This window comes from Helicoverpa zea, chromosome 24 (assembly GCF_022581195.2).
Source record: "Helicoverpa zea isolate HzStark_Cry1AcR chromosome 24, ilHelZeax1.1, whole genome shotgun sequence".
Classification (NCBI taxonomy): domain Eukaryota; kingdom Metazoa; phylum Arthropoda; class Insecta; order Lepidoptera; family Noctuidae; genus Helicoverpa; species Helicoverpa zea.
Window position 1 is genome coordinate 9,035,504 of NC_061475.1, and position 13,919 is coordinate 9,049,422.

Genomic DNA, 13,919 nt, shown 5'->3' on the forward strand with positions numbered 1-13,919 from the left:
ATACAAAGTCCACGGATCAAAATCATAAATCATGCTCATTATATCCGAACCGGATTATTTTTTACCGAATAAAATGTTCAAAAAAGCATCAAAAGGCTGTAGGGAGCGCCATTTTGTAAGGGCACCGTCGATTTGGGCGGGAAAATGGGAAGCTACCGACCAATCGGCGCGGTCGTTGTCAATAGGCGTTCTAGTGTCCCGCCAATAGCAGGAGAGGACGGTCTGCTCATGCGCTTTTGAGTCGATCCATAGAATTATAGATATAATACGGCAGTGTGGGCTTGGCCGGCGCGGTGACACGACGTGCGTGATAAACGAACATTTTTTTTGTAGAAATAAATATGTCGAAGTGCCTAACAATAATTAGTGGAATTTTAATTTAAACTCGAGCAACATTTTTGGTGTATTCCGTTTGTGATAGAACTTATAGTGTATAAAAAAAAACTTTACGTGCGTAACATAGTCCTAAAACCATTAATATTCATAAAGTGTGATGTCATTGCAATAAATAAACAACACAATCCAGTTTCAAGCATAACTTAACCCGTCAAACTCAACCGAAAAAAAAGAAAAAAGTTACAAAAAAATTAGTAAAAAATCCGAAAAAAAATATACCGGGTGTATTTTTTTTGTAAGGGATTTTTGTTGGAAATTATTAAAGGTGATCAGGGGTGACGATATTAATACGTCAGTGATGGTGATGGCCAGCGGCGGCGGTGGGGGGCTGGTGCAGTCCCCACCAGACATGATGCATCACCACAATATCATGGACACATCATCACACGTCGAAATGATGCCCAGTAAGTACGAACACACCATTTTTGAAAAAGTCACCCTGTATACTTGTCATCGGGACCTGCCAGATTGGTTGTAGTATTTTTGTAAATGAAAGATATGTGAAAAATATAACAATTTAAAGCGATTACAGATTGCAAATTGATATTACTTATATTATGTTATTGATAAGGTACAGATTTTTAATAATAAGTGATTATACCTACCTAGGTATTACATGTTTTGAAATACGCCTCGTCAATATCAGCCGTTAGTCCCAGCTTATAACTATTTATCTGATAGCTAGAAGACTGGGATACGGTATAACTTGATTGATTGGTCCAAATAAAATGCAAGGGAATGCAATGGTCTGCTGTATGTTTGGTATTTTGGACCAATTGCCTATGGAACATGTTAGACAGATACTGAATGAGCAAAAAAATAGATGTGCCTACATCACAATTTAATGTATCTAGGCACATCTACTTATAAGTATTTTATTTTCTTAAAGTAACAATTAATTTTATATAAAAAAATAATATTTGTAGGTATTATACTTAGCGTGAACTCTTTAACCCTCAAATTATTCAGGTTGGTAAATAAATTGGTCACTTTTGATTTTATTCTGTCTAGCACAAATCTTATCTAATCGCTTATAATGTTTAACATTTACCTACTGTAGGAGTTTAATTTTAGCTAAATTATGAAAAATTATCATAACATCTAACATTCATAAACTAAGAATAAAATTAAGATGTGTATCCGTAACGTGCAGAATCTAATTTGCAAATATTTCCATTTCATTTTGTTAAATCATTACTTACTTAATTCAAATGAGATCTATCTACTTAACAAATACAGTTCAATAATGTTGTTATGGTTTTATAATAAAACTAGCGATCCGCCCCGGCTTCGCAAGGTTGCAATGATGATACTAAATACACCTAGGTACTAGGTACAGAAAAAGAAAAATGTTACTTATTAGGTATAATGCTTTCTAGTCGCTTTCTCTGTCCCTCATCAACGAATTTTGATGATTTTTTAAATATGTTGATATAGGTACCTATTGATTGAAGAGGAGGTTTAATATACATAATAATAACATCCATCAAATAATGGAGAAATACTGTCATTTTTACATTTTAGCATTACCTACACCCGTGCGGATCCGGGGCGGGTCGCTGGTAGGTATGCGTATAATCTCCTAATCACTATGAAAACTAAACATTTTCATATAAGTAACTACAAGACAACTGAACAAGTATAATGTAAACATGACACTTTTTTCAGCCTCATAGACAAAAAAACTCCCAAATTAAGAACGTCATTATAAGTTAGGTAAGCATAAGTGTCGCCTAAGTACCAGTTTTATAGAATTCCCAGCGTTTTGTTAGTGGTATGTGATAATGTAATTATTAGAGGACGTGTACGGACCGGTCCGGTTATGTACCGGTTTGCTTCCGATCAGGCTGGAGAAAGGTGACGATTATTCATAATTATCAATAGTCTTGTCTGTATGTAGGCACCTTTTTTGTGTGAAATCGTCAAATGACCCCTCCCGCAGTGGATGCAGCGTGAGGTAGTGTCAGACTCTTACTGACTAAAACCCACCGTGTCCCTTTTTAAGCCCTTTCTGTACCAGGGCCGCGGTAACTCTTTCGAACAATCCCGCAGGTCTGTATGCACCTATGTTAAAAAAATCATAAGTTAAGTAACTACTTAATAGGTAATAAAAGTACACATGAACAGTAGGTAGGTAGGTATGTGAACAGTACTGTATCTCAGTTCGTTTTTAATTGTCTATTCATTAATAATTATTTACCTTTTTAAGATAAAATCAATGTTTCTAGATTAATTTAGAATATTTTGATATGTATCTATAACTTTGAACTTTAAGTTGAAATTATCGCTTCATAGTGTCATCCAAGATTAGGTAAATCTTGATTTTATCTAAATCATCTCCTAAAAGGTGTTTTTTCCTTTTATTATAAGATATAGATAGATATACTTTATTATTACACCAATTTTGTCATTTTCGATCTAAGAACTAAATTAAAATAGGTACATAGGTGACATTATGGGCGGTCTTATCGCTAAGAGCGATCTGTTCCAGACAACATTAAATATTCCTAATATCTATGTTACTTGTTATAGCTTTTAGGCTAAAAATCAAGTACCTACTTATAGTTTAATTTATAGGCCAACACAATCAAAATCCGTTAATGTACCAACAAGTCAATATTTTGCAAATTGCTTCAAGGTTCCGAATTGCGTTATACTCGCTGTGCCCACTGTCCACTTGCATCAAGTCAAGGCTTATAACTCACAATTGAGACATATAAGTTATGTAAGCCTGAAATCAAAGTAATAATTGAAATTGTCATAATTAAGTATGAGTGGTAAGTATAATTTGTTGTGCTTTAAGGCTGAATTGTCAGATGAATATATTTTTGAGATTTTAATTATTATTTATTAACGAATAAATGTAAAACATTTTGTTTGAGTTATACAATTTGGAAACAATACTTAAGATAAGCTGAAAATGAAAAAAAAAAAACGACTAGCATATTTTATTTCGTTATTTCAGAAATACTTAAAAAGACTTTTTGTAAGACAGTTAAGTAAATACCTAGCCAAAGAACACACCGACGATATTTTATAGAAAAATAGACGGCGCTTAGGCTGCCAAACTCAAATTCGCTAGTCACACACAAAAAAAGAATCAGCATAAAACAAACATTGCTTAAAATTAAACTTTGCTTAGAATACCGAAAATTTTTGTGCACACAGTTAATCAAATAATGGGGAATCCATCCAATCTCTCACTAAAGGGGGAAGATTTATCAATCGGGGTCTTTTCTACCCGGGTATTATTTTTGACTGTGTAAGCGTAACTGCCCATTAGAGGGTTACGGAAAATTTATGCGATAGACGGAATTATTTAGTGAGTCTGGCAGACTTTTGTTGGATTTTAGACATTAAATTACGCATTGTTTTTATACTACTTACGGGATTCTATAATCGATCTGTAAATTATTTTGCGATTGGGGATTGAATTTTGATATTAAATCCATATAAATTATGACATAATAATTATGGCATATATTATGTAAAAGGTGAAGGAAAACATCTTGAGGAAACCTGGACATTATAAAGTCTGAAATCACCAACCCGCATTGAGCAAGCGTGGTGATTAATGCTCAATTCTTCTCCGTGTGAGAGGAGGCCGCAGCCCAGCAGTGGGACGATAAAAGGCTGTAACAGTACAACAGTTCAGTACAAATTACGTCAAATTTCAATCTCTAGTCGCAAGACAGCAGATGGATCGATTGTAGAAATTCACCGATGCTTAAGTACTTAGTAAGTAAGTAGGACTGCTTAGGTAGTTATAGGCTAAATCTTATCGTTTTTTTCTGGTGGTAAAAGACCAATTTAAAACGTGACGTGTGGAACGTATATTAGAAATTAAATAACAGAAAATTAATAACGAATTCCGAAGTCTAATTTTGTGGCAAAGAAAACATTTGAAGTCGCAATAAAAGCATCATCTGCCTAGCCTTTTCGCAATAATAAAACGTAAATATAAAAATATTTGGAATTCCAAAGTAGCCGTTATTCGTAATCCAATTAATTCTTGTAAATAATTCCCGTGTTTTTGTAAACTTTGAAATGTCAAATTGAATTAAAAAAAAATGACACAAACTTATTTCAATTAGTTTTATTAAAGTTTTATAAATTGTTTTTATTTTGAAAGATATTTAAAAAAAAATTAAAGTTTGAATGTTATTTAGGTATGTCTTTCATTTTCATTTTGAACGTGTTCCCGTTTACTTTTAGATTTCATTTTTATTTACAGACTATTAAAATTGGTTTCGATAAACTCTTTTGTAGTTTTATTATAATTCAGGTTATTTTTAAGGTGATAGAAAAATAAAAATGGTTTTCAATTTATTTTGCAGTTTTTAATATTAAAAAATGTATTCATTTGGTCTTATAATTTAATAGGGTTGTTTGCGAGTCAATAAAAGGATTATCAATTTATTTCTCAGGCTTAAAGATTTCTCTAACTAACTACTTAGAACATTGTTCAGTGAGAACTAAAATAGCTTTTTGTATAACCTACCTAGTTAAGTTTGCCTAAGTCTAGGTAAAATTAGCAAGCCTGCGCCTAGAATGTACTCATTTAGTTAACAAAGTGTTACGAAGGCTGAAGTTATAAAACCTAGCTAGGTGCTAAACAGTAAACAAATTAAAGAAAGTACAAGATAAGTAAGTAAATGTCTGTCTTAACAAGAGTGACTGTTCAAATTATTTTTAGAATACATCAGCCTGTACTAAAATAATGGTTACTGAAAAAAAATGTCGAATTGAAAACCTCTTTTTAAGGAAGTCCGTTGTAAAAACTGAAAAATGCAATAAAAATGAATTCCTACTGGATACGCTTTGGTTGGAGTGAATTTATGTAGGTAAGTGTAGGCCAATATTTTTTTACTTGCGTCTGTACTGCAGGCAAATCATAAATTAATGGATAGAGAGAAGACAGTTTATTTAATTTTTTCATACTGATTAATTCCTCATTTTTGCTTTGCGCCCATTGTCTGTCAAATTAATAAACGTTTTGGTCATAAAACCAACGGTGCGTGTTTTTTATGTAGTATGGACACTTGAAAGTCCATAGACGTTACAATAATTAAACTAATGTTTTAGGCTACCTTAGTACCTACCTTTTTTTATTACATTTTAGACTTTTGAAATGACTTAGGAATACTGGTAGGTACGTAAATACTTTTTCATGTATGTATTTTATCATGCAACTTAACTGAGAGAAATTAGTCAGATCTTTGCCTTAGGTTATGCCTTACCTACAGTAGATTTTAAACCATACTTTGTGTGCAAGTAGCAATAACTGAGTGAGTCTAGAAAGTAGTTAACTTATGTTCGTTTTAGGAGCTGGAGTTTCTCCTAGCTTTTACTTTTTAATTTTAAGTGGGAATCTTAATTTTGTTAGACGAAGCATATTTTGTGCTTTAAGTAGGTACCTAATATATATTTTTTCTGCTCTTAAAAATCTAGATTTTGGTTTGTACAGTATTCAATAAGCTTACTATGGAATCCTGAATTTCTATACCTACCTATATACTAACTTGAGATGGATTAAAATAATCGCACCTACTTTAATCACTTTGAACGTACAAGCGACAAAATCACAGAAACATTGTATTTCAATATTTTTAAATTGCAAAAGTATTAGAAACGTAATATTCCATGCTTAAAAACTCCAAAATCCAGTGGCACAAAATTCCCCGTCAAATATAACCTTTTTACAACCACCTCTAGCCATAGAGCCTAAAAGCCATAGCCATTGTAGACCACCGTAGAGTTTTATGGGGGCGCGAAGTCGGTAGTCTCGCACCTATGCCGTGTAAACGTAGACCCGTTTTCCAATGGTGTCGATTTTAGAAAAAAATATTGTTGATGTCGAATGTCGACACGGGAGTCGGTTGTCAAATTTCTTTTTACCCTACTTCACTAAAAGGAGGTTTTCAATTCGAATGTTTTTAGTAAATTCACTTTATTTTTTTTAAGAGTTTTGAACGTTACATTTTGTGTGTCAGCTTTTTAGCAAAAGTATGTAGGTAATTGCAACGCAGTAAGTATTTTCAATAAATTGGTATTAAATACTAGGTATTCTTATTGTTTATTTAGGTTGAAATAAAACTGTATCCGGTATAAACTAATCACCTCTGAAACCTATTTTAGAAGATATCTTAAATTAAAATTTAAGATGGAAATTTAGTCTAAAAACTGTAAGTTTATCTCTCTGAATATATTTTGCGGACATTTTATACTGTTTATTATAAGTATTTGACTAACAAAACAACTTCTAATGTTGATTTTTGAATAATTTAAAGTTTAAAACAAACAAACCGGTAATCCAACTTTGTTCTTTATGTTAATATTATATTTATTACAAGCTATATAAAATTAATATATGTGCAACAACATTTACGGCTAAAATCAAATAAATATAGTCAATCCTGACTAGATATTTTATTTACTTTAGATAAAATTATGACTTGAAACCTAATTTATTTAACATAAACTTCTAAGCTTCAATAATAATTTGTATTCTAATGTTGCTTCGTACTTACAAACAAGTAAATAATATGCGTAATAGGCGTAAATTTTAATAATGTAGCTGTAAATAATTTATATTCTGATGTTGTCGATGAATTAATAAATAAATAACCAACATTTTACGCTCTGTGAATTTAAGATAAAATAATAATAGGTAAGTCATCATTCATTCATAGACGTAGGCAGGCATGTCAATGTAATGGTTAATATTATTATAACAATGACATGTCTTGTATAAGGGAAATCCTTGCTGATGACCAAGCAATGATCTCCTTTTCTTAATAAAAAAGACTAGATTTTGAGTCTATGATTGTCTCTACGCCTTTGAAAAACAATAGAATCAACAGGAATTTATGTCAAAAAGAAAAACTGTACTACTATGTCTTGTGTATCTTTATATCATATTCTTGGAATCTACCATAATTATCTTCCGATATCTTTAAGCCTTATTATATTCTTATACACTCCTTAACCTCGACATTAAGAACTACGCGTTTAACTTCCAATACTACTCTATCTAGCACCAATAAATAACAAAAAAAAACTACAATAACCTCGAATATTAATATTTATTTCGGTGTCAAAAAAATCGAATTTGAATTTTATGACACCTGACCAAAACGTGTCGAAACAATGGACAATCGCGCGCACGTGTCGACTCCTATGATCATCGCATTACACTTTTATATGCGAGCGTACGGTGTTAATATGGGACTTATGGCTTATGGCTTTAGTAGAGGGCTGCCGAAAGGAAGTGTCTTTGGGCCTCTGTGTTTTTTTTTTTTGTTTAGAATCCTTTAGACTAGTAAAGTTTTGCGCTTACAAATTTTGACTACATCAAGTCTCCTTCTAAGTTTAATGCTTGGGTTTTAGTTGAACCGAGTCTATGTATTCATTATTTGGTATCTGAATGTACACTTTAGAATATACCGTGTTAACTTGTGTGATGATGGCAGATAAAAGAGGATGGAAGAAGAAAACATGCTGCGCCGACCACAAATAAAATTGGGATAAGGGCAGGAAGAGGATGGTGATGAATTATCATTAAACAATGATCAGCCATCTCTCTACTACGCAGGAAATATTATACCACGCGAGCTTATTACCTAACACAGGTGCACTCTCTATTCCTTCCCTTTCATAGCCCGATGGGACGGCAATCCGACACGACCGGAGAGAGATCAGGCGCAGCACCGACATTAATGTGCTCTCCGATGCACGGAGGCGTCTATCACACATATATGAACTAACGGATAACACAAGCTAGTTTATCAATTGATCCGTACCATATCAAGACTACCTATTATCGGTTCAAATTCACCTGCATCCGTTCAGATTAGAATAACTACAATAATTGAGGAAAAACCTAGCAACAGCGGAATTATTATTCCTAAAATGTCTAATGATCTTACCAAAAACATAGTTTACATATTCTCTTGGAAACAGTTGTGAAGCTACGTACTATAATAACGTTTGTAACAATGTCACTCACACACGCTTGTGTTCGATGCACGATACTCAGTACTGACAGAACCGGTGGCGTCGGTAAAAGCTCGTCGATGCACATGCGTGTGTGAGTGACATTTTAACGAACGTTTAGTAGGTACTTTCACAACTGTACATCTTTATTCTGCGCCAACTGTTACAGCCTTTCTATCGTCCCACTGCTGGGCTGCGGCCTCCTCTCACACGGAGAAGGATTGAGCGTTAATCACCACGCTTGCTCAATGCGGGTTGGTAATATCAGACTACATAGTCCAGGTTTCCTCAAGATGTTTTCCTTCACCATTTTATCAGCCATTGGTGTCTAAGATATACTTAGAAAGTACATACAAGCTTAGAAAAGTTGCATTGGTACTTGCCTAAACTGGAATCGAACCCACACCTCGAGAGGTTGGTTCTTTACTCACTGCGCCAAAAGCTTGATAATTCTTATCATTGAAAACACCTCATTTTGAACAAAAGCTACCGCACCGTGAAGTTAACTAAAGGGTGTTCCACAACATATGTTAGTTAAACTAACGTTATCTTAAACAAATACCCAGTAGTTAAAGTTTAACTAATGCAAATAACCCTTATCTTCAGTAATATAGTTAACATGTGTAGGACGTGTTTGTTTGTCTGTTTGGTTATTAGACAAGCATATGCTAATGATGTAATAGATGGATTTAATAATAAACTTCATAAAGGAATCGGTTTAATTACTGTTTCTATTAATAACTTCATTCTGACTGAGTTTGGTGGTTTAGCTAGGAGAATGACAGCTGAGAACAATTTTACTAATTCAATGTCTGCAAAAATGAAAATAGAGGTTTTTAGATATACAGAATTCCTCAAGGTGAGCCCAATATCTGAAATTATGCCTAACTAACGGTAATCAGTTGGCATCAATCGAACAAACTCATTACTAGGAGACTTTTCTTCCAACTTCACTTATAATATACCTAATATTAACTTTGCCAACATCATTACCGTTAAGACGATCATCTATAATAATTCCAGCTATTACATATTCAAATTCAAAACATACGTTCCTTTCATCATCATACTTATTACCAACCTCACTTACAAAAACATTTAACCTACAATAAACCTCCATCAAGAAAACACAAGTCTTCAGAAAACGCAAATACATAACCATACAAGTTTCTCAGAGAAAGATAAAATTTGCAATCTATCAGATAAAACTAAAGGCTCAAGGATTGAAGTAAATACATATGTAAAGTGTCATTGCCTATGTAGTACTAATATATGCAGTTTACCTACCCCTGGATTGATAACACTGCATATAAACGAAGATAAGATAGGCTTAAAGTTCCAGCCATTTAGTCTCGTATTAACATTTTTACGCTTCATAAATATCGTTTAGTTTATCATCAAGAATTGCTGAGCTGATTTGCATGTAGTTGTAGCTATGCTTGTGACCTTATGTATGTTGTGTTTAATGTACGTGGATGGTTATTTCCATAACATCTGCTAGGGTTTTTCTGTCATCTTTAAAGTCTACTTCTTGAGGAAGGATAGGTTCAACCTTATTGGTTCATATTATTTCTAGTCTAGCATTATCATCTAGATTTAGTGTATTAGGAATATATGGTTTGTCTTTGTATGTGATATCGTTAGTCACAGTCGCTTCTCTTCTATAAGAACCTTCTCTATAAAAGTAAATTCATCGAAAATATCTTTACCTACAAAATCATTTGTTTTCTGAATAACTTGGAGTTGACCCAGCAAGTATGTTTGTTTGCCTGTCAATACCAACTCCCATTCTTCGCAGAATCTATTCATAACTTCTTTAGAATCCCCTTCCTGTGAATCCGTCTGTCATCTATATTTGTTTATTATTCCTGATCTAACCCAAACAGGAGCTGGACATTAATCAACATTAATTGTTTATAAATACCCAACCCTGTAACGCCGGCGTCAAACAATTTTAATCACCGCACGGTTTCCGGTGATTTCTGATCAAAAGATACCGCTTAGCGCCTCTAAATGACCACATTGAAATGACCACATTTCGGAAGTCCAAAAATGTTGAGATAATGATCAAAAGTACCCGATTGTCGGGTACGGTAATGTATTGGCTTCAAATGGTCTTAAATTTCATTTCTTTTCTTTTTTGGTTCCTCTCATTTGAATTTAGAATTTGGTTTGATTTTGGAACGAGTATCGTTTGGTATCGATCCATTCGACTCTTGAGTACGTTATACATACGTTAATGTCCCAATGACCTTTCGTAGACCACCCTTTTAACCTAGTAGACCGTTACTGAGTTTTGAAAAAACTCTGTTAACTGCTTATGTACTAGTGCGTAGCTTATATACTTGTGCAATTAACATTATGTCCCTTTCAAGCCGACATAAGTGACTAGCTATGAACGTAGGCACATCCTAGACAGTCACACAAACTATCTTATAATTTACTTGGTAGGTATAGCAAAAACTATTCTACACAAATCATTATTCACATTAATTATGTTCACACAACCCAGGACAATTGAAACTATAGACTTCATTAGGCTTCATCATATCATCCTGAAATGTTATTTTCTTTCTTTTTTTCTGTAATGTGCCCAAGACTTGCGTTGCTACGTTGAATGTCAATGTCAATTCTTCATGTTCCTTCTACTTTTTAGTTTTGATTGCGTATTTCTTCCCATGTGGTAAAAACGTGTAAAATGCTTGTGTTTCCTTCTTTAAGATCTTGTGTAATGATTGTATGTCAAATTGTCATAATGACAATGATGATTTCCCGTGAACTTGAGCCCATTGGCGTATGTAATGTTTTTACCTTTTTTGTTTATGAGTCCTGCCAATTAATATCAATCTAATTAAGGTATTGTTACGTTCTGTGATATCAGACAGAGTATTTTAGCTACTTTGTCTTTAACTAGCATCAGCAAAAACGGAAGTTATTATTATTCCAATTATAGGAATTTTAAATACTAAAGTTTTCAGTGCCTTTGGATTCTGAATTAGACATTTCGTATCATGTTTCTGTGGTTCTTGTGATACAGAAACAGCTTAAAATATTTATTGAAGCTATGCCTCATGGAATACCATTTTAGAAAATATAGCAACCGAACTTGTCCCAAGTCACACAGCGCCATCGCTTAAAAATAATTAATCTTCAAAAACCCATAGCTAAAAATACTGAAGAGGTGCTACTTTTGACCCTGGCTAAGAGTTCGGAAGTCACAGATGCACAGATAACTTGAGATGAAACACGCCGCGGGAACTATTGAACTACTCACAGAGAGGCGGCGCGTTTCATCTCACACGATCTTATCTCGAGTTCAAGTGTTGGGTTTGGTGCGTTTTTGTGTGTTTGAAGTTGGATGAAGGAATGGTTTGAAGATATTGAAATTTAAGTCGTTGTAGGAGCTTGTGACTAGGTTCAAGGTTAAGCAATGATTGGTAAGGTTGGTTCATGGATGGGACTTTGTCATGATGAGTTCCTCCGTTTTTCGGAAGGCAACTTAAATTATTGGGTCCTGGTTGTCATTTGAGCAGAACAGTTCTTTGACAAAACTGAAATTTCGTTAATTTTGGCATTTTGTAAATTATACGCTCAGACAATCTTGGAGTATGTTTTATTTTTCAAAAAGACTTGGTAAGACTTAGAAACATAACGTTTTATTATTTTGAATTTATTGTAGAGCATAATCTGTTTGCTTTACATGTCCACATTTAACACTCAGTTTTAATCCTCATTACAAAGCCGTCTCAAACCCGTTCCTCATCAGCTTAAACCTCAAAATAATAACCTCCGAGCTAACCCTTCTACAGAAAATAATTACAACGAACCGTCTCGATACGAGTCAAAAAAGGCCTCGTTTCTTATCGAATGTCCCCATAAAAGTGACTCTGGTACCAAAAAAGAAACAAAAAAGGTTTCATTTGGTACATTTCGAACCTCCTTATCTAAGCCTGGCGCCGGTGGCAAGAAATTTGGACTTTTTTTCAAAGACTTTTTCGTAATTGACGGAATTTACGTAGGAGATAAGCGAGTGGACCTGGTTTGTATGTAGGAAGGTGTGGTCAGCCTATATTGTGTGTATAGAACAGTTTATTGGTATTGTTTGTTTGGATTCAATGCAGATTTTGCGTAATTGTGCTATACTTATTTACCTTTGTACCTATATTACTGCGCATTTGTATTTTATAAGAATGCTATATTATATAGATAGCGAGGTTTGTATGGATGGCATGATGACAAAAATGAGACGAGATTACCAAATTTTTGAAAGGTTAGTAGTCCTGAGTCTGTAATAGCGGAAGATTAACTAAAAATGCCCTTTAGTTTGATCTTCAAACATAAAAAATCACGAGAATGAAGCGAAATACTTTCCTAACCATTGTATTAAAAGAGGACAATTTTTGAGATAATTTAAGGATGTTACCGGTCAATTAAATCTATATTTAGAAGTCGATGAATCAATTGTACCATAAAGTCATTACACGTCAGTTTCCTAGTAATTGTTACAAGGAAAACAATAAACTAACTGGAGCAGGAAAAATAAAACGCATAAATGTAGCGATGTACGACACGCGACACGCAGAATATCACTTTTTAGTTAATTGGGGAAAAGACGACAGAAATCATACTGGTACACTTCATACAATTTTGAAACAGATTGATACAAGAAAAGTGAGACTTGATAAATAATAATAATTTATCGTATCAATTCTATAAATGACAATGGATTCAAAAATTATGAATAGTAGAAATATTTGAATAATAATTGTTTTTGTTAATATTTAAATACATGCAACTATTACTTATTTTAGAAGTGTAATAAAGCCTATTAATTTAGTAAATAGTTATTGAGTAAATAACGTTTATGTTATAAGTGTCTTTTTAATTTGAAAGTTACAAAAAAAAAATACATAGCAATACCTACCTACAATTAAACTGAAAGTAAGAAGCTTTAATTAAAACGTCAGTCAAAAGCACACTGCCTCTTAATTATAGGGCAAACTGCAAATTACACCACTTTTGACCATAAAATAATAAATAACTTACTCAGGTAGACAATGATAAAAACATTTTGACCACAACCGACGCAAAAATTTCAAAATATTTTCGAAAACCGAACACCAATCTACATGTCAATCTCAATTTGACAAACCCGACCGTTTGACAGCTGTCATATTAAGTTGACAACTGTGTTCCCGCTTTTTTTGGGTTAAGGTTCCGTATAATTATTGAAAATGAAAACGTTTACTTTTTGTATTTTTGTACAGACAAGGTTTTTTTGCACAAATCACAGATATTTTAAAATAAAGAAATACTTATTAGGAAGATATTTTTTGCCGTACTTACTTTGATTTAGGTAATATTACCAAATGGTAGATTCAAAATGATCGCCTTAAATATTTTTTCGTGTATGTTAATTAATAAAACAGTGTAAAGTTATTTTGATCTTAATATTAAGATAATAGTTAACACGGAATCCTGCTGTGTGGTCTAACTAATTACTCGTAAATAACTCTAGCAGTTAACTA

At 33.2% G+C, this 13,919-nt stretch overlaps 1 protein-coding gene across 2 annotated transcripts in view; it reads left to right on the forward strand.

The window, feature by feature from the left end:
- The first annotated feature begins 222 nt into the window (after positions 1-222).
- LOC124642345 (insulin gene enhancer protein ISL-1) overlaps positions 223-13,919 on the forward strand; it is a 43,705-nt gene continuing 30,008 nt past the window's right edge. The window contains exon 1 of one of the 2 annotated variants that reach the window (XM_047180740.1): positions 223-800. In XM_047180740.1, coding sequence (XP_047036696.1) covers positions 695-800 — 106 coding nt within the window. In that variant the 5' untranslated portion in view covers positions 223-694. The remainder of the gene's footprint in view (positions 801-13,919) is intronic. The other variant, XM_047180742.1, reaches the window with a different exon arrangement.